Here is a 27,982-nt window from a genome sequence, read left to right on the forward strand (position 1 = left end):
AAATGATCATTAATTAATCACTAACTGATCACATTCTTTCCTGCTGAAACCAGGTATGGATTCAGATTTTTTTCCACATTATGTTCCAGGTAACCAGTTGATATTTAAGATGAAAACAATGTATGATCTCTGAGTTAAAGAAGTAGTCAGACATCTGGGAAGGAAAAATTTAAAAGATGACAGAATAAACCACTTATATTCACTCTAGAGGAATAACACAATAGGAGTTAAATTTTCTGTCATGCAGGACTGCATGCAGAAGATACTTTACAGATACTGTCTTTCACTGAATCCTTACAACAATCCTATGAGGTAAGTACTATCTCCATTTTACAGTTAAGAAAAGTGGAAGTCTATCCCCAGCCTCCTCCCCACTTACCTAAATCCCTTTCTTCCGTGGCAGCCTCCAAACCAGCTCTCCATAATCATTTCCTCTTCTGATCTTCTCTAGGATCTAACACTTACCAAATGTTATCCTATATGATTGTTTATCTTTTTTATGGCTCTAATCTGTCTTCCCAACTAAATACCATATTCCCCTTAGTATAACTGGTACTCAAAACTTATGTTTATATAATGACCAAAACAATTTTCTAAATAGCTAAACAGTCAAAAGTAAATAGATACTGAAGGAAACCTGCACACCCTATATTTGATCATCCAGGCCATTTGTAGTACAGTAAAATATTATTTATTATAAGAAATTAGCCACTTATTAGCTGTGGCCTTGAACAAGTTGTTTTTATATGACATATAAACTCTGCAAATGTCATACTTCATATGAAGTAGTTTAAGATCAGAAAGCTAAAGTAAGCTGCCCAAAGTTAAACAGCTAGTAGCAACAAAAGCAGTAAGGATTTGGGACTAGACCTGTTTCATTTTAAGTTCCATATTATTTCCATGCACATATCCAAAGAAGCAGGGTGCTTAAGATCATGCAAATACATATGCGATCAGAAGAGAGGACACAGTTGGAAAGTTAGCTAATATAGATTTTCCTTCTATTGCTTGATGACACCCAGACAAGTTCCGTTAAATGATTTAACAGTGCTCTGATAAACCAAGTTATTCCATAAGTAATGTGAATTCTCTCTTAAGTCAATTATAAGTTCTTAGGATTACTAGCTACAGCATTACAGTAGACTGTTTTGGTTATTTTGACATAACTTTTAACTAAATTTTTTTTTTTTTTTTTTTTTTTTATTTGAGACAGAGAGAATGAGAGAGACAGAGAGCACATAAGAGGGGGGAGGGTCAGAGGGAGAAGCAGGCTCCCCGCCGAGCAGGGAGCCCGATGCGGGACTCGATCCCGGGACTCCAGGATCATGACCTGGGCCGAAGGCAGTCGCTTAACAACTGAGCCACCCAGGCGCCCTAGACTTGGATTTTTTTTTTCCATCCTTGCTGCTATCACTGTTTTTTTGTTTTTGTTTTTGTTTTTTTTTTTAAAGATTTTATTTATTTATTTGACAGAGAGAGAGAGAGAGCGAGAGCAGAAATACAAGCAGAGGGAGTGGGAGAGGGAGAAGCAGGCTTCCCGCCGAGCAGGGAGCCCGATGTGGGGCTCGATCCCAGGACCCTGGGATCAGGACCTGAGCCAAAGGCAGACACTTAACTGACTGAGCCACCCAGGCGCCCCTAACTAAGTTTTTGTAATCCCCAATCTTTCTATTTATATGGTGACATTTCCAGCCTTCTTATCTAATTTATATCTCAAATAAGACTGGTTTTCTTCTATTAGCCCTCCTGGCTTCTTAAAATCTCAAATTCATTTTAAGCAGCAATAGTTAACTGCACGTACAAAGGGTTCTGGAGCTGGGATTTGAAACATACTAACAATACATGCCCTCAAGACAGTGACAAAAGAAGAGCATTTAGCAGAAAGTCAGCAAAATAGGAGTGACATACTGGGACTAGAAAAAGATATCTTAGCCATATGACAAGGGCTTAACATAAAACTGCATTTCTTATTGTAACTAAAGTACCTGTTATTGTGTATGCTGTGAAGCAAAAAAAAAAAAAAAAATAGTCCAAACACACACACACAAAAAAAAGGGGCACCTATCTTTTCAAGGTGTCTTTTCAAGACAAGGGACACCCAGTCAATTCAGCCGCTGACTCTTGTTTTCAGCTCAGGTCATGATTTCATAGGTCTGGGGTTGAGCCCCACCCAGGCTCAGCGCTCAGCAGGGAGTCTGCTTGAAGATTCTCTCCCTCTCCCTCCAGGCAGTGTGTGCGCATGCTCTCTCTCAAATAAATAAATAAATCTTTAAAAAAAAATGAAGACAAAATTATGACTGCCATTATAAAAGTCCCAATTAAGAACATAAACAGAATATAACAGAGAGGGCGCCTGGGTGGCTCAGTTGGTCAAGCGACTGCCTTTGGCTCAGGTCATGATCCTGGAGTCCTGGGATCGAGTCCCCCATCGGGCTCCCTGCTCGGCAGGGAGTCTGCTTCTCCCTCTGACCTTCTTCCCTCTCGTGCTCTCTGTCTCTCATTCTCTCTCTCTCAAATAAATAAATAAATAAATCTTTAAAAAAAAAAAAAAAACAAATACATATTATCACAAGGATTATAAAACTTTTTCCTAAACTTAATATAAAAGTATTAATAATAGATTTATTTCATAACTAAAGGTAGCATGTTTACCAAGATACGGTTTAGGGACAATGATTATCAGTCAGAGAGTCAAGAAAGGATCACAGGACCTAGGGGCTCCTTCTAGGAGAGTTCTACCTGGCTAGCATGCTAAATTTCTTCTTATATTACTAGGAATTTTCAAGCCCGTTACTTTTCTTGCATCGCAATATATCATGCATTCCTTCCATTTTTTTAAGCAACCTCCTAACATTACATTTAATCACCTGCTTTAAACTGGTGATATTCTGTACACTATACTCAGATTCAATTAATCTCTTTACTGACTGATTGGATTCTGCTTTTTTCTCTTTCTCATCTGACTCAATGCCACAGTGCTACATTCTTTTTATTGACAGGAAAGATGCAACAAAGAAATAAGTTTGTAGTTTACTGCTATTGCTTTTACAGAATGATAACCAACGATTAGGTATGATGTAAACCATGACTATAAAATAGAACCTTACATGCCCACCATTATTTATCACTTGACTTTCATGGCTGGCTACTTAATCCTAAAATGCTGAAGATAATCTTTTCAAAGGGTGATCAGCTATCTTAGTAAGGCCAAGAAACAGTCCATATTTTCAATGACTAGCAATAAACTAGATAGCAAACAGGGAACATAAACATCACAACAGCCAAACTGCCAAAACTGTGAGGTTTTGAAAATGAGTAAGCCTAAATGAAGTTTCAACGTGTAAATTCAAGTATCTCACAGTGACAGCAGTTTGTCGAGTCCTTAGAGCTAAGGAACTTAGATGTTGGGGGAAAAAATCACAGTCAATAGCGAAGTAAGAGATTAAAGGAATCTGATGAACCCAGTTGTTTCCTTACTTACTTCCATAACTATGGGAGTTGAGTAAGTATACCATAAAGAAGTAAAGAAGTGTAAAGAACTGATTCTATCCCTTTTCCCCTTTATTACCTTTATTTTGTACTGGGTAATTAAAAATGCATTCACTATATCACTTCAGAATATGCCAAGAAATAATATTCAAACTTGGGCAATTTTATTTAAATGGCATACTGACAAAGTGGCCCATGACCAGAAAAATAACTGGACTGGTCAGCATACTCAAAACTGTATTAACAGGAGAAAAAGCTGAAAGCTGGAAACTGCATAGCTGAGAAAAATCTTAAGTCTGCGATCATGGTATACAAATATTTCACAAGTTATCAAAAGAAAATAGGTGGTTCTCACAAGGGCAGAACTAGTAAAAGTATGTCAAAGTTATAAGGAGGCAGATTTTTGTTCAAAATAATAACATTAAATAGACCTGTCATGAAATAGCAAAATCTCCCTCACTGGAGGTGTTTAGGCAGAAGCCAGATCACCACCTATCACACTTCTGTGGATTCCACAATTTTATAATACCACAAACCAAGTTTTTCATACACAGCTAAAGATACAGAGCTGCAGCCATTTTAACTCATGTTCCTAATTTGTTGATAATTAAATGTTCTCAGGCTCTGTTTATAACAAGGAATGCCTCATTTCCACCAAGGTTCTTCTTAATGACTTACAGAAAGACTGAATTAATTACCTCTCTATGTCTGTTAATAAGTTAAAAGTAGAAGAGGCGGGCGCCTGGGTAGCTCAGTCGTTAAGCGTCTGCCTTCGGCTCAGGTCATGATCCCAGGGTCCTGGGATCGAGTCCCACATCGGGCTCCCTGCTCGGCAGGAAGCCTGCTTCTCCCTCTCCCACTCCCCCTGCTTGTGTTCCTGCTCTCACTATCTCTCTCTCTGTCAAATAAATAAATAAAATCTTTAAAAAAAAAAAAAAAGTAGAAGAGGCATGTAACATACAGCTGACATAGAAATACAGCTTATATATAAATCATTGCCACTATTATGTTTCACAGTTGAATAAACCACTTAAGATATACATCAATATTTTTCCTCTGCTAATTCTCTTTCCTTCTGATAATTTTCCTTTTTTTTTTTTTTTAAAGATTTTATTTATTTATTTGACAGAGAGAGACAACAGCAAGAGAGGGAACACAAGCAGGGGGAGTGGAAGAGGGAAAAGCAGGCTTCCCACCAAGCAGGGAGCCCAATGTGGGGCTTGATCCCAGGACCCTGGGATCATGACCTGAGCCGAAGGCAGACGCTTAACCGACTGAGCCACCCAGGCACCCCTTCTGATAATTTTCTTAAGCACAAATACATTATGGGTTACGGAGTATCTACATTCTAGCCTACCACTCTGGGCAAACTTTGTTTTTTATATTACCCTCCTTATCTATAACACAAATTTGCTCATGACTTCCTCCTTGCTTTCATCAATTCCTCAGTGCATGCACAGAATACTACTTAGGAGTAACTATAAGCATACAGAAAGGCAAGCAGATGACAATCTATAAGATGGATTTTTCTCTCATTTCAAATCCTACGACTGTGTCTTGAAACACCTCTGTTTCTGAAGGAAAGGGCCAGGCAACTACTATAACCCTGTCTTTGTTGATTACCTGTCACTCACCCTTCCAGTTCACCCTGTCCTCAGACCTGGGGGGATTCCTGTATGGACTACATCAAAAGCAGAGCAGAAAAAGGAAGGAGAGGGAGATCAGGGTATTTCATTTTCTGGTTTTTCTCTCAGTGGGGTGGTCTTGGGCTGGCTGGGTCCCTCCACTGAGTGTCAGTCACTGCTTTTCCCAAGGCAGACATCTCTACAGGACTGTCTCCTTCCAGATTTGGATTTGCTTCCTTCCCTCACCTCTTCAGGCTGGAGGTAGTAATTGCTTCACTGTTACTCAACACTTACTCTATCTAATGTAAATAGTCCATCTCTTATAATCCTGACCATGTTATGTCTTTTTGTTGGAAAGTGGCCCCAGGAAACAGATCCTCAAAATGAGACCGAAGTTATTCTAAAATGAAGGGATAATCTCTATAGTGGAAAGAAATGGGACCACTGGAAATGTATTTCACATTATCAAGATGCATGATTATACAAATTAAATGAAGAGCAGGATGGGACATACAGTAGTGTGGTGGTTAATTTTGGCAATTTGACCACGGGGTACCCAGATAATTGATTTAACATTATTCAGGGTGTGCTTGTGAAGGTCTTTCTGGATGAGATTAACATTTGAATCAATAGACTGAGTAAAGCAGATTATCCTCCCTTGAAGTGGGAGGCCTCATCCAATCCACTGAAGACCTGAAAATAACAAAAAGGCAGAATAAGGCAGAATTTGTTCTCTCTGCCAGTCAGCTGGGACATCAGTCTTCTCCTGCCTTCAGACTCAGACTGCAATTTACACCATTGGTTCTCCTGGTTCTCAGGCCTTTGGACTCAGACTAGAACTATACAAAATAGCTCTCCTGAGTTTTCAGCTTGCTAAATGCATGTCTTGGGACTTCTCAGTCTCCTTAACCATGTAAGCCAATTCCTTATATCTATCTTTATCTCTTGATTCTGGTTTTCTGAAGACCCAGATTGATACAGGTGGCTATGGCACTTAACTGCTATGAAAACAAAAGTGACTGCAGATGGCAGACTCATCTGAATTCTTTAGTGCCCTAGAGAATATACAGGAAAAGGAAAAGAAAAAGGAAAAGCTATAAATATAACTTTGCTTCTGGCCATAAAAGAGTAACAGGAACAGGACTGACCCCCTAATCACCACCACCACCACCACCCAATATACACATACTTTAAAAAACTGGAGAAAACATGTAAAAGTATGTTTTCAGACATGCCACAATAGGCAGGTGGACCATAATCCCTAAGGGAAACAAGAAAATGAGTCCTATGACTGCTACGGTATCCTGCCCTAGCAGCAGTTTCCAGGCTGTAGCCCAGGGAGGGGAAATTCAAACAAAGCCCAGTAAGCTTGCTGAGTTGAGACAACAGAATCAAAGTCAGGTGAAGCAAAAGCATCTAGAATTTATAAGGCAGAATATCAGAGAGGAGGGAGCAACACAAAGAGAGAACTTGAGAGAACCACAGAGGGCACCTGTGGAGTCTCTGGCTGAGTATTTGTCTGCACAGGAGTGAGAGAAAATTCCACGGGGCTGGGGAAAGAATCAGTGGAGAGCTGTACACTGTACAGTGCCCCCAAATCGCACACAGCCGGAATACTTATGTTTCCACCAGCCAAAGAGGAAAGATCTCATGGTAGAGTCCTCAGAAAGGTATTGCAATACTACTGGAGTATATTAGCCGTAGCCTAAAGACTGTTCTGGACCCACCCAAGCAAAGTTTAAAAGAATCAAACAGATTAGAAGTAACTGATCTGCATACAACAGGTATTAGCAAACTTTTTCAGTAAAGGACTACATATGCTTTTGTATAGGGATGGACCTCTTGAAGTGGGCAGAGTGTGTCAAGATATTCATGACAGTTGAGACAGAACAAAATTAAAGAAGTAAATACTTGGGGAGACCCTGCCAACTATCTTCCCCAAACCATTCCCATTCATTATATAAACAAACTAAGGCTAGGAAAGTTTAACACAACTTGCCCAAAGTACACAAAGGTAATAATATAAATTATAGTCAGGATCTGACTGCAAGTCTCTTAGACTCTAAAACCCTACTATATCTTATTGCCTACCTTCAAATAAGTCTTGCTCTCTGAGTCTAACAGATAAATTTCATCAAATCATGCTATCAACTGAATTAAAGCATTTTCTGTTGCTATTGACCACTTGTAATAATAGGGAAAAGCAGTTAACATGTATTAAGAACCCTTAAATTTATCATCTCACTTATTTTTCATACTGCCTTCAAAGTTGTGGAACTTGCCCAGGGGTACACAGCAGTAAGTACTGCCATGGGAACTGGGGGTTGGGTCACTCTGAACCAAAGCCCAAGATCTTTCTACCACATCACACGTCTTTTTTTTTTTTAAGATTTTATTTATTCAGGGGCGCCTGGGTGGCTCAGTTGGTTAAGCGACTGCCTCTGGCTCAGGTCATGATCCTGGAGTCCCTGGATCGAGTCCTGCATCGGGCTCCCTGCTCGGCAGGGAGTCTGCTTCTCCCTCTGACCCTCCTCCCTCTCATGCTCTCTGTCTCTCATTCTCTCTCTCTCAAATAAATAAATAAATAAATCTTTAAAAAAAAAAAAGATTTTATTTATTCATTTGAGAGAGAGAGAGAGACAGAGCACAAGCAGGGGGAGAGGCAGAGGGAGAAGCAGGCTCCCCACTGAGCAGGGAGCCTAACGTGGGACTCAATCCCAGGACCCTGGGATAACGACCAAGCTGAAGACAGATGCCTAACCAACTGAGACACCCAGGCGGCCACGCATCACACTGTCTTAATAGAAGCACAAATGACAGTCCTCAGATTGGCCCAAAGAAAAGGAGTACAAGAAAAACTATGTCCCAAACCACAGAAAGGGAAAAGGGAATATAAAAGGGAAAAGGGAATGAACAGAGTTTGAGAAGGAAAAACGGTAATTGAGAAGTACGACGTGTTCTCTTTGTTCATTAGCATGTATCATTTCCCCATTTCCATTAAGGTACAATTTAATTCTATCATATTCACGGAGCCATTCTCCACCTCCCCAGCCCTCAATCTTACCCTCACTGGTCTCCTATGTATCATTTAAATCAATTATGTGATAGTATAAAATACATTATATTGCTATTTCTGAGTGTTTTATTAATCAGGTTACAAGCAGCTTGAGGACAACTTTTATATCTTACAGTCTAGGCTCCAACATGAATGCAGTGTCTGTGTTGATGATAATCATATTCAAGTATTACAGTTTTGAAAAATTATTTAGAAGTTTTTTAAAAACAGGTTATCGGTTCCAGGCATCTTAATGCCAGTAGAGTAAACAAAATAAATGGAGAGGAAAGAACTAGTTCAAATCTCTACAGGATTTGTTTACAAAGTGCCACATCTAAAATATTATTTCCAGACTTCAGACATAAACTTTAAAGCACTCACTTATACACCATTTTTTTTAAAGGAAGGAAAAAAATGAGGCCAATAATTTTGTGAAATCTGTAATAAGAATTACTAAATTAGAAAGTAAGACTTCTGACTTCTGGTTAAAGAACTTTCCATTAAATCAACAGTTCTCCAAGTATGGTCACGGCCCTCTGGAGATCCCCAAGAATCTTTGATCCAAGAGGGTAAAACTATTTTCATAAAAATATTAAGATATTATTGTCTTTTAACTGAGTAGACTTGTACTGATGGTCCAAAAACAATAGTAGGTAAGACTGCCAGCACCTTAGCAGAAATGAAGGCAGTGGCAGAACCACACTATATTTAATAGTCGTCATATTCACCACCACGCACAACAGTAAAAATAAAAGCCAGTTTCACTGAAGAACGTCCTCGATGAAGTAGTGGTAAGTATTTAATTTATTAAATCCTGACCCTTGAGTACATGTCTTTTTAACATTCTGTGTGACAAATGAGAAGTATACACGAAGCACCTCTGCCGTGCACTGAATTACAATGGCTGTTACAATGGCTGTCTCAAGGGAAAGCACTTGTGTAACTGTTTAAGTTGTAAACTAAACGAGATTATTTTTTCATAGATCACCATTCTTACTTGAAAGATAAACTGAAAGACAAATGATGGCTGTTCAGATTTGGATATTTAGCATACAAAATGAATGAGCCTGTCACTTCAAATAACCCAATTAACAATATTTGTTTCTATGACAAAATTAGAGCTTTCAAGTAAAATTAGAATTTTTGAAAAACCTTTATCTGGCCACCATGAGTTTTACAGCTCCCCAATACTTAAAGAATTACCTGATAGGACACAATAATACAGTATTAATAAATGGATCGTTTGGGCTCCTGAGTGGCTCAGTCGGTTAAGCGTCTGCCTTCGGATCAGGTCATGATCCCAGCATCCTGGGATCTAGCCCCTTCATCGGGCTCCCTGCTTGATGGGCAGCCTGCTTCTCCCTCTCCAGCTTGTGCTCTCTTGCACTCTCTCTCTCAAATAAATAAAATAAAATCTTAAAAAAATAATAAATGGATTGTTTATATTATATAATGAAACATGTAAACATTTGGAAGACCAGCATAAAGCAATGAACTGATAATTTCTAAATGACAATGCATGATGTTATAAAATCCAACTCAAAGTCCAAGATAGACCGAAGATTTGAATATAATAGACTATGAAAGGTTCACTGATATAGTCTCAGATTCCATACTGCAACTAATCTCTAAGAAGCCACCACTTGTCAAAATTGTGGTGTAGTACCAAAGAAGAAAGTCCATTACTTGTTTGAAATAATTATTAAAATATCCTTCCTTTCTCCAACTACGTGTCTATGTGAGGCTGGATTTTCCTCATATAGTTCAGCCAAAACAACATATTGCAACAGATTGAATGCTAAAGTAGATATGAAAATCTAGCAGTCTTCTATTAAGCCAGACATTAAAATGATTTACAAAAATGTAAAACAATGCCATTCATCTCACTAATTTCTTACTTCAGAAAAGTTATTTTTATTAAAATGTTATTTATGTTAACAAGTTTGTGGGGCGCCTGGGTGGCTCAGTCATTAAGCATCTGCCTTCAGCTCAGGTCATGATCCCAGGGTCCTGGGATCGAGCCCCACATCGGGCTCCCAGCTTGCCAGGAAGCCTGCTTCTCCCTCTCCCACTCCCCCTACTTGTGTTCCTGCTCTCGCTGTCTCTCTCCGTCAAATAAATAAAATCTTTACAAAAAAAAAAAAAAAAGTTGTGAGTTTGTAATTTTTAATGAATTAATAAGTTTTTTTTTAATTTCTCAGTTTTAATTTCTAGCTTGGTAAATCTTGACAAATATAACCTACATTAACAAAAGCTGTTTGGGATCCTCAATATTTTTAACAGCATAAGAGGCTCCAGAGGCCAAAAAAAGTTTGAGAAATACTACACTATATTATGCTATAGTGGAACACTCAGAAGTTGAAGATGATCAAAGTAAAAAGATTTATAATCTACTAGGCACACTGAAAACATACAAATTTGTGAGGAAGAGTCCCACTCCCTACCTCAGGTCAAACCTGGAATTAGGTGGTAGACAGCTGTGGTTTATTTTGGAGGAAAGAGACAAATAAGAGGACAATTCAACACCAGACAAACCGACAGATATCTAGACAACCTTCAACTCTCCACAGCCCCCAGTTACTACTACCATTTCCAGTCTCTGTCTGAGATTACAAAGAAACAAAAATCAGTAGAGAGGAAGGAGGAAGGTTATAGAGCAGATGAGGCAAGCCTCAGGCACTGAAGACAAAGGACTGTTTTGGGGTGGAAGTAGGTAGAAGGATGGTAGATTAAATTGTGATTTATAAATAACACATCCCACATACATATTTTGTTCATGACAGATGGAATATACCACCCATAGTTTAAATGTTCATTTTTTATTCAATATCAAAATTTAAAAGATAAACATAATCTCTCTCTCTCTATGACCAAGTCTCTTGCTCTTTTTTGTGCCTTATGGTTGAAAGCCTTATCAGGGTCCAGGACTGGCTGGACTACATCACAGAAAGATTAGAAGTTCCTCTCTGTTTCCATGGTCCTCTGTTCATACCTTCCCATAGCACTTAGTGTGCTAATATTTTCCATCTCCCCCACTGTACTGTAAGTTCCTCGAGAACAGAGTTTACATCTTACTCATCTTTATTCCCTAGAACATAGCACAGTACCATTATAGACATGTTCAATAACTGGTTCCCAAATGATTGATCTCCCAAGGGTCATATATACTTTATTAAATATATTTCCTCAAGAAACAAAACACAAGTTGTACTGTCTTCAAAATAGTAGTTGGAACATATTGTTAAATTTCCATTATTATCTTATTTAGCCACTCTGAAAATGTTTACCACTTCCTTCTAAAACTTCCTCTTGGCTTCTAAAGGGGCAGTATCTTCCTTGTCTTCTTTCTACTTCTCTGGTCAGCCCTTCGCAGTCTTTCTCTGATCCCTTTAGGTTAACTTCCCCAAATTCTACCCTCAGTCCTATACTTGACTCGCTCTATAACTCTTTTGGGCTATCATATCTAAGTCAGAATTTCTCAACCACAGCATAATTGACATTTTGGACCAGGTAATAATTTATTGTAAGGGGATACCTTGTGCATTGCAGGATGTTTAGCAACATCCTTCTACTCTACCCACTAGATCCCTCAACTGTGACAATCAAAAATCTCTATTCATTGCCAAATGTCTCCTGAGGGAAAAATCACTCCAGGTTGATAATCAGTGATCTAAACTAACAACTTCAAATATCATATACACACGCACACAATGCTAACTCCCAAATCTGTATTGTTAACCCAAACCTCTCTCCTGAACACAATATATTCCAATCACCTGTTGACTAACCCTCTTTGGATATCAAATTCAATAAACCTTAACTCATTACTGTTTTCCTTAAATTTATGCCTTTTTCCTCTCTGCTCTATCTTGATGAATGACACAACTATCTAAATAATCACTCAACCCAGAAATCCAGGAGACCTTTTTCTCATTCATATTCAATGAATTACCAAACCCTATTCTTTCAATCTCTTTAGTACCTTTCAATTAGGTCCCTTCCCCTCCATTTCTACTGCCACAGACTTAAATCAAGCCTTATCCCATCTCACCTGAATCACTATAATAGCATCCTAACTGGCCCTACCCCCCATCTGGCCCTATTATCTTTCCTCCACAATGCTACCCCTACGATCTTCCTAAGACACAGAACTGATAGTGCCACTCCCCTCCCTAAAATCCATGGTTTCTCATAGCCTGTGGGTTACACTTCAGTTCCTCAAACAAACACAAGAAGGCATTTATGATAATACCATCACCTGTCTTTCTGGGCCCAATCTTACTCCTGCAACTCCCCCACAGAGACTCTTCACTTCTGCCATACCAAACAATTTGCATTCTGCAGGCTTTTAACACATGATATTCCTTCTGCCTGGAATGTCCTCCTCACTTTCAATCCCCAACCCCCTCTTACAACAAACTCCTGGCTCATCCATTTTTTAAAATTTAGCTCAAAAATCATTCCTCCAAGAAGACCTCTCTAAATTCCGTTTTAGAGTTCTCGTCTCAGTTCACAAAGAAGCATGCTTACACTTCTATTATAGCATTTAGTTATGCTTATTATGCTTATGATCATTGGCTAGTGTATCTACTATAAGCTCCAAGAGAATGGGCATCAAACCTTATTTGATCTGACAGCCAACAAATCAAATATTTCTCATGCTTACTAACTATAGAATATGCCCATTAATATTTGCTAAGTAAATGGTCTCCCTTAACATTTCACTTTTAATACAAAAGCAAATTTTGAAACTAGGTTTAAACAGCTTAACAATAAAATAAGTATAATATATTTTAAAAGCAACCACTTTTAAGTCAGTGCTAGTTAAGTTGCAAGTAACAGAATTTTAAAAGGTGCTTTACTTAAAGTTATGTGTGTATGTATATATCCATATACATATGTGTGTATTTTTTCCTGCCATGGAATCTGTAATAAACATTTATAAGTAAAAAGCTCTAAATGTTCTTCCACTGAATATGGGGCCTACTAATATATCCAAACACAGCCATCTAAACCCAGATTACCAAGACTGGTATCTCAATTTTAGTTACTATTCTTTCCCAAAACGGACAGTCAGAACATTCTTGCTTATTGTGAGACTTTGGTCAAGTGTACAACATGCAATACCAAATTGTGCAATCATTTATTTGAAATAAGAAAGTGGCTTACTGGGCTCCTGGGTGGCTCAGTTGGTTAAGCGACTGCCTTCGGCTCAGGTCATGATCCTGGAGTCCCGGGATCAAGTCCCGCATCCGGCTCCCTGCTCCGCAGGGAGCCTGCTTCTCCCTCTGACCCTCCCCCCTCTCATGTGCTCTCTGTCTCTCTCATTCTCTCTGTCTCAGATAAATAAATAAAAATCTTTAAAAAAAAAAAGAAAGTGGCTTACTGATGGACCTGTCTTTATCTCAAATAACCATCAGTTTAAATTTAGCCCTTATACTAGAGTCCCAATCCCCACAATACTAATGTACTTAAAACAGATTAGCATTACATGACCCTCCCAAAAACCTCAAACATAAAGAAGCCAAGTTTTCAGATCTAGAGTTTGATACTATCAAATTTTATATTTTAAAATAAAAAATGTACAAGTCATGTACACATAATATACAACACAGTGACTACAGCAAATACTGCATTGCATTTTTAAAAATCAAAAATTATCAAGTTGAAAGAATAAAATGAGTAAAAACATATAAAGCCATTGTATTTTCCATATATATCTTACAGAAGACAACTATGAAACTGAATTTCTAAATATTACTCAAATATCCCTTTGAGGCATGCACTCTCTTGAGAAATAAAACTGAAATGTATTGGCTTAAAAGATTAGAGGGATCAATTTATATTCTTTTAAGAATTCAGGATATCAAAATTTGGAAAGAATCCTGCACTTTCTTGGTTCCCTGCCATTATATCCTAGCATCAGTCAATAAGGGAGTCACTAAAATAGCTCACTCCCCACCTCCATCCCCATGCATCAAAAGTCCCACATGACCTTTCCACACCCTTTTAGCCTCACTCATCTCTCATTACAGCCACCAGCTCTGCATGGGCTCTGACCAATGTCACACAGGGGCTGTCTGAAAGTACCTCACTTCAGGTCTATACATCGTGTGCCTTTCACTTCCCACCCCAAAAATGTCCATCTTGATGTCAAAGTACAAGACACCATAGGGGACTCACTCTTGCAGAACTCAAAAATGCAGGTGAGTTCCTACCTACTGAGGTGAGCCTGTGGACAATGGGAGATGCATACAATTATTAGATAAATTCTTCCCCTTTCCTCCCATATACACAGTCCCGTGAAGTCAAGCAATCTGTCACATACAAGTGACAGCCAGCCTGATAGCACAGTTTCACATTAGCTCTCCCTCCCTGCCTCCTTCCTCAGTCTGGGTTTGCATTTCCTAATAAATTCACAGTGCACATGGCTCTGCTTTCTGGTGAACCCAGTTCAAGATACTCAACCCCTTCAGAAGAAAGTCTGTGGTTTATATACCGCAAGGGAGATCTCAAAGCCCATTAAACTGCAAGCTGCTATTTCTGCCTTCTTTTCCTTAACTGAAAGACCTCAGAGACAGCAGAATAAAATCAAAACCTTACTGTCACTGTTTCCTCACTCACCACTTCTCCTAACCTATTATGATACCATCTCCAGAAAAAGAGTATCAAGTAAGATCTTTGTTTTAGTGTTCATGCACTGTTTTAGCTTGGCAATGAAGACGGTTAGAGGAAAGAATGATGGTATACATTGACCTACTAGTTCCTTCTCTTTTCCCAGGTTGTTTAAGTCCCAAAGCTGGGATTCTAAACACTGCCCTTTCCATCACGGCTCAAATTCAGGCTCTACAGGACTCCACCCCTTACAAGTAAACACTGCCAAACATTTTAGAAAGTAATGTAAACATTCACGTGTTAGAAAAGGTAACATTTATGGTGGTGGAAAATAAAATTCACTGTTCACTGAATAACAAAGCAAGCTTATTGGAATTGGGAATGCAGAAGTAGACAGAAGGTGGGGATCAGATCATACAGTGCTTTACAATATTGGTAATGTTACAAATGGTAATACTGGTAATGAGAACATTAAGGATTTTAAATGTAATAAGTTCTCTCACTTTTCATGAGATGCAAATAAAATTTTAGGCGTCAATTTCTAATACCTGGTAGGCTAGTAAAGTTTCCGAACTGAAAAGTAGAGAAGGCTTATAACTAAATTAAAGTCTCCCAGTTAAACCTCACTATTCCATTTTCCTCCAGTAATGATTGCTCTTTTAAAAAACAAATGGAGGGGTGCCAGGGTGGATCAGTCATTAAGCGTCTGCGTTCAGCTCAGGTCATGGTTCCAGGGTCCTGGGATCGAGCCCCGCCATCGGGCTCCCTGCTCAGTGGGAAGCCTGCTTCTCCTTCTCCCTCTCACACTCCCCCTGCTTGTATTCCCTCTCTCGCTGTGTCTCTGTCAAATAAATAAATAAAATCATTAAAAAAAACAAACAAACAAACAAATGGAATCACTGGGTCAATACCATAGACACTGAAGAAACCCTGTTCTGTGGTAATACTGCCAGAGCAAATCTATTTAATTTTTTTCAATTTCTTTCATTATAGTAAAATATATACAACAATATTTACCATCTTAACCATTTTTAAGCCTGCAGTTCAGTGGTATTAAATAGTTTCATAATGCTGTCCTACCATCATGACCATCTCCATAACCTTTTTCATCTTGTAAAACTGAAACCTATTAAACAATATCTCCCCATTCTTCCCTCCTCTCCAGGTCCTAGGACCCACCATTTTATTTTCTGTCTCTATGATTCTGACTATCCTAAGTACCTCATCTAAGCAGAATCATACAGCATGTCTTTTTGTGACTGGCTTATTTCACTTAGCATAATGTCTTCATGGTTCACCCATGTTGCAAGATATGTAAGACTTTCCTTATTTTTTTTTACCATAATGAAATACCACTTTATATGTCCTATTTAAAGAGGATATGGATTGATGGTGTCTCTTATATACAATGAACAGAGCATAAGTTAATGCCAACATTTTGGAAAGTAATATAAACATTCACAAACTCATGACCTGGGTATTACACTCCTAGGTTCATAGTGAAAGGAAATTCTTACTGATGTGCAATGAAAGACAATGTCCAGAATGTTCAGAGCAGTAAGAATTTCCTTACCCCTTTTCCTTTTCACAGTGGTAAAAACCCCAAGTACAGGGAGACAGGGGGATAGAATGGTGGTATGGTATGAAGAATGACAGTACTCCAAAGATGTCCACATCCTAATCCCTGGAACTATATTACCAGTTTATTTAAAAGAGTGTAACTCAGATTATTGGTTAGCTCTCAGTGTTGTGGGGCAGGGAAAGGAAGAGATGAGGAAGGAAAGGAAGATATTATTTAATTTTAAATAAATTTAAATAATTTTAAATTAAATTAAATTAAATTAAAAGGATATAACATAGAAATAGCCAGGTGGAGGAGATGCATAGGACAAGATCTGAGGAAGAACAGAGAGCTTCCATGCCCTCTCCAAGCGCACCACTCTCCCCAAATCATGTGTTCACCAACCAGGAAGCTCCTGCCTTCCTTTTTAAGAGTGAATAACATTCCATTGTATGTGTATACCACATTTTGCTTATCTATTCATCTGCTGATAGATGGTGGATAGCTTCCACATAATGGAGTAATAAATAGTGAATTCATAATAATAACAGTGATAATGCTACTATGAACATGGGTGTACAAAATCTATCCAATTTTGACAACAAAATCTCATTTCAATCCATTAACCTGTATGTACACCACAGACACAAAATCTAGAGTAGAGAAGGAAAGTGAAAAGGATGACTTTTTTTTTTTGTAACATGTCTAATTTCTTCTAAGTTGGCCTCACCAAATCTAGACTATGAAAACTTTTCATGCCTCTTAGTATAGTGTTATTTTTTATGGCTTTTTGACTTTTCCTGTAGAGTCTCCAACTCACATTTGAATATTTCCCACATCTCCAGCTTCAATATTTTATCTTATTTTATTTTGGCTTTTTTAAAGATTTTATTTATTTATTTGAGAGAGAAGAGAGAGAGAGAGCACAAGGGAGAGGGAGAAAGAGACTCCCCACTGAGCAGGAAGCCTGCCATGGAGTTCAATCCCAGGGGCCTGGGATCACGACCCGAGCCGAAGGCAGATGCTTAACCAACTGAGCCACACAGGCAACCTCATCTTCCACCTTCAAAACTCATTTTACATCCTGCTTTCACCAAACTACCTTCCTAAGTGCTTTACTTTCTGTTAACCTGGACGGACGGACGGACGGAAGGAAGGAAGGAAGAAAGAAGAAAGAAAGAAAGGAAGGAAGGAAGGAAGGAAGGAAGGAAGGAAGGAAGGAAGGAAGGAAGGAAGGAAGGAAGGAAGGAAGGAAAGAAAGAAAGAAAGAAAGAAAGAAAGAAAGAAAGAAAGAAAGAAAGAAAGAAAGAAAGAAAAGAAAAGAAAAGAAAAGAAAAGAAAAGAAAAGAAAAGAAAAGAAAAGAAAAGAAAAGAAAAGAAAAGAAAAGAAAAGAAAAGAAAGAAGGAAGGAAGGAAGGAAGGAAGGAAGAAAGAAAGAAAGAAAGAAAGAAGAAAGAAAAGAAAAGAAAAAAGAAATGGTGACATTTATGGTATGTGAATTATATCTTAATCAAAAATAAAAATAAAGCTCTGTTCTCACGTAAAAAAAGGAAAAGAAAAAAAAAAGAAACAGAACATGTTTTGTTAAAGTACCCCTAAAAGGTTTCTAAAGTACCCAGTAAATTATTAAACTATGAATCAGCAATAATGAAGTCTATTTTAAAAAGCAAAAATTTGCAAGGCACATAAATAGAGTATTAAAGACAGAATTGCAAGTTAATCCACCCACTACCTAACAATAGCAAGTTCTTTTAATTTTTTTCATCTGAGACAAGATACTGAAAATGTGCCAATAATTCTGAAAAACACTGGGAATGATCAGAAGATTAGGAAATAAGAAAAAAAGTTGTGTTGTTTTTTTTTTAACCTGGAATTAGACTGGAAAAGAGAAATGTGAAGTACAAAGAACCCAAAAAATATGGCCACATTACAAATGTACCATACTCCTAGTCTACACATCTTAAGGATAGCTCTCTGATATAATTCAAAAAGTGAAAGAGACATAGAACAACACCCATTTGTCTTGAGACAGGTACTAATCATAAACACAAAGATTTATGGCCTGCTGAAAACAAATCTTTCACAGTTTTTCTTTATTGTTAATTAGATAATTTCATATTGCATTGTTTTCTGCAATAGAGAGTACAACAGGATAAATTAACATGTTAAAATACAGAAATGTCAAAATGAAGCCAATTAGTATAATAGTGGCAGGTTTATCTAAGATTCAAAAAATAATTTATAAGTTGGGCCTTTAAGAATCCACATTCTTTTAAGTGATTGCCTTAATCGTTCAGTTTATTTCTTGGGTGACTTAAGATCAGCTTGTCAACACAAAAGAAGTATTCTTTTAAGGCTTTCCAAGATTTCCAGTATCTCATCTTTACCAGAAAGCCTATTTAATGGCAGCCAATTTGCAAACATCAAATTTAAGATTACAGCTTCAGTACAACAAGAAGAAAGAAATTAAAGTTCACTTCAAGTATTTATGTTGGCATAGACTGAACAGACTACTTAAGAAAAAACTGACACCAAGGGCTCCATTTTGCCATCACTCATGTGCTGCATGCACCACTTTTCACATTACTTTAATCAAGAGACAGACATAATAAGTCTATCATTTAAAGTACGCAAATTCATTACTCCTTCTTTGTGAAAGTTTGACATCTTGGCGTATGTCACACATTTGCAAACTAAGTATGCATTCCACTTGAAAGGACAAAGAAAAAAGAAGCTAGAATAACTTAGTTTTTTAAGTTTGTATTTTCATCAAACAAGAAAACTAAGTGGGTGCTTACAATATAAGACTGCTAGAGTCAATTTTATCATCACTACATCTTCAAATTTCCTACAATTATTCAGAACTTAACATTGTAATTGACCCCAACAACTAAAGCACAAAAGCACACTACATAGTAGACAATGCCTAATTAACATTTAATGACAACAAAAAAATACTTCTATTATTTACATAGATATTCCAACAAAAACCCTACAATAGTCATTTTGTTCTAGATCTATGGAAAAGAAAAAGCACGACAAGAAATAAAAAGAAATTCTTCAATTATATACTCTAATTATAATTTGAAATACAATTTTCTTTAAAGATTTATTTATTTATTTGAGAGCGCACGCAGGAGCACAGACGGAGGAGGGGCAGAGGGAGAGAGAGAATCTTCAGGTCAACTCCCCACTGAGTACACAGCAAACACAAGGCTCCATCCCAGGACTCTGAGATCATGACCTGAGCCTAAATCAAAAGTCGGTGCTTAATCAACTGAGCCACCCAGGTAACCCTATAATTTGAAATAAATTTTAATAAATTAATTTCATTCACTTAAAACCATTTTTCAAGAAATTACAAGTTTTCCCAATATTTCTATTTTTTTTTTTCTTTAAGTACTCGCCACAGCCCAACATGGGGCTTGATGTTCTACCAACTGAGCCAGCCAGGCACCCCTTTGCAATACTTTCATCTTTTGATCACAGCATTTCCTTGTTCTTAATGCTTTACATTTGATAGCTTTGCAAGAAAGTGTAATAACAAGCATAGTAAATATTAAAGATTTACTAAAAATTACTGTCCTATTGACAGCAGTGAAGGCTGGCAAAAGAACTGTTTGGGGAGGTTTTTTTTTTAATACCTTAAGACAAATATGACAAAAATCTGATTAGAAAAAAATAATTTTCATGTCTTCTAACACAAATATATACTTTCTATTCAAATACTTCCATACATCCACACATATAATGTAAAGAGATAATGATCACTGACTATGTGCCGGGCACTATGTCAAATGCATTACACTTAACGGCAATTTCTAATTGAGTGATTTCTCACAGCAACTGTTAACCTTATCTTACATATGGGGCAGAGGTGAGGTACAAAGAGGTTATACAATTCACCCAAAGCCACACAGTCAATGACAGAGCTAGGATTCAAACCCAGTCTGGCTCCATATCTGATTTCAGAATTACTATACTACACTGTGTAGAAGGTACACATGGTACATTATCATACTGTCTATCTCTACTTACTCTGTGATAATTCCGGATTTCCTTTCAGATTCATCATCTTCGGAATTGAAGGGCCATACACATCCACATCTAGCAAGCCAATGGCCTTTGACTGTAAGGAAACAGAATTTACTTTAAGATTATTTCCACTCTTTGTCAAAGATAACACACATAGCAATAGTAAATCTAACTATAAAATAAAGACAATTCGCAAAATATTCCAAAATCCTAACCTAAACTTTCAAAGCAAAAGTAAGGTAAAAGATCATAAAGTACTTAGATGAATACTTTTTGTTGGTTTACTAATTTCTTCTAAATAACTGAGGAGAGAAACCCCCTGCAAATGCTTTACACCTTATGGTTCAGATCTCCCATATAGTCTCAAATAGACTATGACTTTTTGATCTGAAGAATAACAAATTACACACAATGTTAAAATAATGACTTACAATGGCCTACAAAACCACAGGAAGATGGAGCATCAACCTTTGGAAAGCCCATCTAACACACGTAAGAATACAAAATGAAAGAAAAAATCATGGGAATAAGACTGTAATAAAGTAAGTGAGAAATTCTGACACAGATCTGGCATGGAAATGCTAATGAGGACGGTGGCAGACATAATATAGAGACAACCTCTTATATGGAAGTCACAGTTAAACACCCAACATCTTCTGGAGAAGTCATAAACAACTAAAACTGTTTTTCATTGATGACCCATCTACCTACCAAGGGCAGAATATCCTGATTGTCCCCTTTACTAGTTGCCAGTTCATCAGCAACATAGGCAAGTAAAGGGAAACAAACTTCACTATTCCCGAGTATGTCTTTTTTTCTTCTCCCTGCTCCTATTTTTCCTTTAATAGACTAAATCAATCTGTTACTGGTTTTTCCATATACAAGCAAATAGAATGCTAATACTAACTATATGTCTTTGAGTTATGTTTCACCAAGACTTAGAATTCTCCTCCCTCTCTCCCTGTATCCTGGCAAGATAAAATTCTTAACCTCTCAAAAAAACCTTTTTTAAATTAAGTAATCCCCCATCTTCCATGTTATCTACCTATTTCCAGACACAAAATTACTTTTTAAACCTTGCTGTCTGGTTCCTATTAATACATAAAATAAGGTACATTCGACATTTATGTCCCTAACTTTATACTAAAACTGCAGTTCTAAGAAAACCATTCAATGTCCCTGTGTGACTCACAGAGCCTAGAGGACCAGGGATTAAAATCTGCCTCTACCAAAATCTCAGCTTACAGTAAAATAAATGAGAAAAGAGGAAGAACACTTTAACTTTAATAGAAAAGTAACATATAAAATTTAGGCTTAATGCATTTAAGTATTAGCTTTAAAAAGGTTGGAACTTTCCTGATGGGTATTAAAGAGGGCACGTACTGCATGGAGCATTGGGTGTTATACGCAAACAATGAATCATGGAACACTACGTCAAAAACTAATGATGTAATGTATGATTAACATAACATAACATAAAAAAAAAAAAACGTTGGAACTTTCAATGAGAAATTCTGACCCATTCTAAACTCCTTTTTAAACCACAAACAAATTTAGTTAAACTAAACTAAAACAGAATTAAATTTACTGTGGAAAAAAAGATTTTCAGGGGTGCCTGGGTGGCTTAGTTGGTTAAGTGTCTGTCTTTAGCTCAGTCCGGGGATCAAGCCCCACGTCTGGGGATCAAGCCCCCGTCGGGTTCCCTGCTTAGTGGGGAGTCTGCTTCTCCCTCCCTCTCCCCCTGCTCCTTCTCTCTCTCGCGCGCGCTAATAAATAAGTAAATAAATCCTAAAAAAAAAAGATTTTCAAATGAGGGAGACTAAAACCTTAAGAAATGTAGGTAATTGTTAATACTATTATCTAAGGGTCTCCTAATGCTGAAGGGACTCCATTCTAGAAAGGCTCCATTTTTCTGGCAGGCCCCATTTACTCATGACCCATATTTGCCTCTGAATAAGCCAAAGAAGCTATGTTCCCACTTTAATGTTCCCTAGGCCCCAAATACCTGATAACATCTAAGAAGAGCTGAATCCCAAATGTGTTCCAGGACATCAGCTTTGAATAAACCTTGGCTGACACTGGCATTAATACTGCTACCTTCAGTAATTTATGAAATAACACCTATTGTTCACCTGACACTTGCCTTTGATCAGACCCTACCTGGATTCCCAAACGAACACATGCCCTAGATCCCTTTCCAATTTAAAACCCCTAGCCCCAAGCGACAATAAGACTCATTCTCTTTTCCTTTCCAAATTTCCCAGACAGGCCATCTGCTATTCTCTGTCGTTCATGCTATTCAATAAACTCTTTCACTTTCTCCAGCTCATGTTTGATTTCTATCCTGCGCAAAGCCAAAGATCCTCTTGGCTGATCCTGTGGAGAACCCCCACTCTGGATCCGTGGACCCAGGCTGCCTACCTCAATATCATCCTAGAATTTCACTGCTTTCCCATATCTTTTCTCACGATACCTGCAAAAATTAAAAACTACCACAAAATAATAAATGTCAATAAAAACAAAAACTATTCTATGATTTTTTTTTGCTTTGTTACTTATATTAATACTGGTTTTATAGTAACTTGAAAAGGTTAGGTCCCAGGTTTCAAAGTGATCTCCTAAAAATAAAGTCAAGTAAAATAACTCAGTTTTTAAATTTGTTTTCATCAAACAAGGAAACAACTAAGTGACCCTGCCAGGGTCAATTTTTTCATCACTCAATCTTCAAAATGTTAAGGAGAATCTATCTATCATCTATTTGTCCGGTCTCTTAGAAGAAAACCATGCCTGGGCGCCTGAGTGGCTCAGATGGTTAAGTGTCTGCCTTCGGCTCAGGTCATGATCTCAGGGTCCTGGGATCGAGTCCCACATCGGGCTCCCTGCTCGGCAGGAAGCCTGCTTCTCCCTCTGCCTCTCTCTCTCTCTCTGTCTCTCATGAATAAATAAAGAAGAAAACCATGCCTGTCTAAAGGTGAACCCTTGGCATCAAGGTTCAAGACAAAACTCAAGATCTGCCCTAAAATTTGCTGTGGTAAAAACAGATTTTACACATACATAGATGGCTACACATAATCACGTAAGAATAAAGGGGGCAGCCACTCTCACACTCTCTCTCTAAAAAAAAAAAAAAAAAAACGAATAAAGGGAGGGAGATTACAAGATTTTAGAGTTCCTTTGTTTCCTAGAAAATGGAACTAAGGATAAGAGAGAATCTTCTTTCTATGTGTTTGTTTCTCTGTATACTCTCCCTAGGAGTAGATACTACTCACTGACCTAAATTTAGTACCAAGGCTTACATATATCAAAAAGAAAACAGAGAGGAAGGTATGAAGTTCAGGAAGAAGACAAGACAAGAGAGACAAAGGCAGGGAAGGAGGGAGGGAAGAAAAGATGGAGGGAAGTTAATCACCAATGTTATATTAAGAACATAGATAAACTAGGACTCTATAGCCAGTTAGTTCTGTGGACAAATTAGAATTTAGAGATTTTTAGAAAATTTAAGAAAGAAAAAAAAAAAGGAAGAAAGAAAATTTTTAGAAAGCATGCCATCCTAAATTACCCAAATAAACACCTAAACTTCCCCTAACTATACCTCCTCATTGCTTGAATTCCTTCTTTGATGCCAAGCACCCTAAACATTTTATTTACATTTCTAACTGATTCCTCATAGCAACCCTGCAAGGTAGTATTATGCCTGCCTGTGGATGAGAAAGCTGGAAACTAGCACTCAAAATTATATATATAAATATATTATATATTATATTAAATAATATATTAAATAATTAAATATATTATATATTTACAAATATAAATATTTAAGTATTCTATCTTAAAATGCATTGTTTCTTAGAATGAAGCAGAATGAGAAATTAAACACAAAAATACTAACTTCATAAACCTCCACCAGAACTTTAAAATGATCTGACTGCAAAAAACTTAGATATAGAGCAGGGATCAGCACACTTTTCCCCACAGGGCCAAACAGTACTATTTTTGGCACTGTGAATCAAATGATCCATAACTACTCAACACCACCACTGTAGCACAAAAGCACAGACAATATGTCCATGAATGAGCATGGCTGTGTTTCAATAAAACTTTATTTACAAAAACAGTCAGGGTTTGGTCCACAGATCACAGTTTGCCAACTTCAATTTAGAGAATAAACTTTTTCATGACCAAGTTATTCAATCATCCAACAATCTAATTTTGTTTTTGCCAAGAGCAGGTAGGACACAGTCATCTCTTTTAGTGTCAGAAGAGCTATCTCATTAAAGATTTACTTCCATATCCTTAATTGGGTAGTTTTTAAAAACAATAAAGAGCATACTTTTCATGCTGTTTCACTGGTACTAAGCATGTCTTGAATATCATGAATAAAATTGGTTCCATTAAACAAAAACACTAAGCCTACACTAATTAGAACGTATTTTACTTAGAGTTGGCATAGCTCCTGGACCAGTAATATTACCATAGCTACAAATATTAGCTTAAACAAGTATTTTCAACTCTAGAATTCAATAATGTTCAAAAGGTACCAAATAAAGCTCATTTGTTTTTCATAATTTACTCCATTATTTTTAAATAGGCTCTTATTATAGGTGTATAGTCTTTTAATTTTAATTTTCAAAGACAGTTTTATACTGTAAGAACATAAATGAGCAACATAGAAGGCTATAAATAAATATATGCAGCTGGGTGTCTAACTAGCTAAGTTTTATGAATCCTTTCTACCTCACTCCTCCTGAAATATTTATATTTAGTCAAGAAAGCTCCAATTAGGACTTCTCTTATATTTCATTTCATCCAGGCTTAAAAGAACATTCACTATAAAAGCCTCACCAAATACACAACAGATAAAATGATTATTAGCAAAAATAACTATAAACTTACTATTTTAAAGTATGTTGCCCAATCTTTAACATCATCATATATGTAACCTAATATGTTGGTACCTAACATTATACTCTTTCTCTGACTCTCCTGAAGTTCTCAAAATCTAGCAGATGACATAAAAGAAGAAAGATCAAACCCCAAAATACTATTTAGATTTGGGGATTTGTTTCTTTATAATTCATATTACCCTGTAAAGGCTAAAAGGTGGCAGACTTAATCAGAGTGATTATACTGTTTCATTACTACTGCATGAAAGCTGCAATTTGAGAGCCTACAAGTCCTATTTTCTTGTGTTGGGTTTCAAAGGCACCAACAACAGTTTTGATATTGCTTTGTTCTTTCAACAGAATTTATATTAAAGATCATAAAACTTCATGACATGTTCCTTTTATCCATGTCATCTGCTAATAGAGCCCACAAAAAAAAAAAAAAATTTTAGAAGGATCTCACCCAATTATTTCTAAGCAAACATTCATTTAAGTCTAAGACCTACCTAAAGGTTATCCTTTCCATAGAAGTATCCAGTTAAGAATCCCATGATTCCCTGAACATTACATTTCACTTAATCTTAGACTAGCACTTGGGATTTAGAGTTGAGTCAAGGCTCTTTCTTCTCTTTCTGCCTCGCTTTAAGTCAAGCTGAAGAATTTCAATCTCTTGGTAGAGAAAAATATGTTTCTTAATTCTATTAGCTAAGATTAAATAAGAATCTGACTGGGACAAGAACTAATGGTTAAACAAGGTGACAAGAAAACAATTTCCTACTATTTACCAAAGAACTGTCTAAATCTTCAAGTTCAGTAAAGAAAGAGGAACAAGGGCAACACAGAGATAAAAGTTCACCTGGCTGTAAGGAGCACAAACAGAGATAGGTTCATGAAAAATATAAAAGAATCCCAAATGATTAACTAATTACTTGCAAAAGAGCTGGGGAAAAAAATAGAAACAGTAGAGAAATAATAATTTCAAATTAAAGACTATTTTAGGGCGGAAAGAAACTTAAGAGATCATCTTAGTCTTCTGTTCACTCTTTAGTGATGAACAAACAGACCCAGAGATAATGCCACAGCTGGGCCTAGGATCCAAATCTCTCCAACACACAGTAACGCCTAACTGCTAATAATCACCAGCCATTCCCCTTTATCTCTCTCATCTCATCCTTCACCCTTCTCCCCCTTTTCACTCCATTCCACAGACACTGCCCCTTTGCAGTGTCTTAAACACACCAGGCATGCACCTGCCTTCTGCAGTTGTTCCTTAGCCTAGAATCCTGTTCCCCCAGATATCCACCTGGTTCTCTCCATTACTTCCTTCAAGTCTTCACTCAAACATCACTGTGTAGTGAGGCCTTTACTGGCCACCCTATCTAAGATGCAATTCCCTCATCATTAAATTGGACGATTCCCATTCCCTTCCTACTTTTTCTTTCTTCTTAGCCCCTATACCAGTATTTAACATACTGTATATTTACTTATTTGTCTTATTTATTGTATCTCCCCAGTAGAATGTTAATTCCATTAGGGTAAGGATTTCTGTATGTTTTGTTCTACTGTACCTAGAACCTAGAACAGTAGGCAGTCATGGAGATACTGTGTTCCACCCCAAGAAATTCTGATTCAGTAGGTGTAGGCTGAGGTCCAACAAACTGCATTTGTAATGCTCTAAGGTATAGGATGACCACAATGTGAAAAACAGTGATATAAATAATATAGGAAAGAGTAAGACAAAATTTTGCTGTAAGGGCGCAAGCCTTGGAACCAGCAGGATCATGGTAATGGTAATTTATAGTAAGCAACAGTAACACTGAAGAGTTTAAAGTGTATATATAGATAGATAGATAGATAGATAGATACAGATATAAAAGAGTAGTTAACATTCTGCCATATGGGTGAATAGTCAGTCACATATTGCATGGGACATATATATACAAAAATTATTCATTGTTTATGTGAAATTCAAATTTAACTGAGTGGGTGTCCCATATTTTTATTTTCTAAATCTAGCAACCCTACCCTGGCATCTCTCATCAACAGTGCCGTCAGAATGATTCAGTTGAAACATAAGTCAATCATGCGTGCTCAAAACCCTCATTATGCCTCCAACTCCCCTCATTTCACTCAGGTAAAAACCAAAGTCCTCACAACAATTCACCAGACTTTGCATGATCTAGCCAGTTCCCCACCCCCTATCTCCCAATCCTGTTAATTTCATCACCTATTACTCCCTCCACTTCTTAGCCCAGGAGCCAATTGCCTTTTTACTATTCCTTGAATAGAAAGCTAGACATGGCTCCTACCCATTAGCCCTTAAACTGGCTGTTCCTTTTGCCCGACATACTCTTCCCTCAGATAGTCACAAGTCCATTCTCTCATCTCCTTTAAATCTCTGCTCAAGTATCATATTTTCAATGTAGCCTACCCTAAATCCACCTTCACCCTCAAGCACAACCCCAACCCCAGAATCACTTTTATCATTTTCTACCTCTTTAGCTTACTTATGATGTTTATTATCTATTTACTGTAAACTCCGTAAGGGTAGGGATATCCCCCAGCACCTAAAACAGTAAACATTAAATAAGTATTTGTTCAGTGAATGGATAGATGGATGAACGAACTAACCAATGCATGAACAAACCTCCATTTGTTCTTCTGCAGAGTATGAGGATGGTTACTATATGATCCCTAAGATCCCTCTTAAGCTTTAACA

At 37.3% G+C, this 27,982-nt stretch overlaps 1 protein-coding gene across 1 annotated transcript in view; it reads right to left on the minus strand.

The window, feature by feature from the left end:
• NUBPL (nucleotide binding protein like) overlaps window positions 1-27,982 on the minus strand; it is a 148,596-nt gene that overhangs the window by 84,614 nt on the left and 36,000 nt on the right. Inside the window, exon 4 of the mRNA XM_034994643.1 lies at window positions 20,384-20,474. Within this exon, the coding sequence (XP_034850534.1) occupies window positions 20,384-20,474 (91 nt within the window). The remainder of the gene's footprint in view (window positions 1-20,383; window positions 20,475-27,982) is intronic.

This window comes from Mirounga leonina, unplaced genomic scaffold (genome assembly GCF_011800145.1).
Source record: "Mirounga leonina isolate KUSES-001 unplaced genomic scaffold, KU_Mleo_1.0 Mir_91, whole genome shotgun sequence".
NCBI lineage: Eukaryota > Metazoa > Chordata > Mammalia > Carnivora > Phocidae > Mirounga > Mirounga leonina.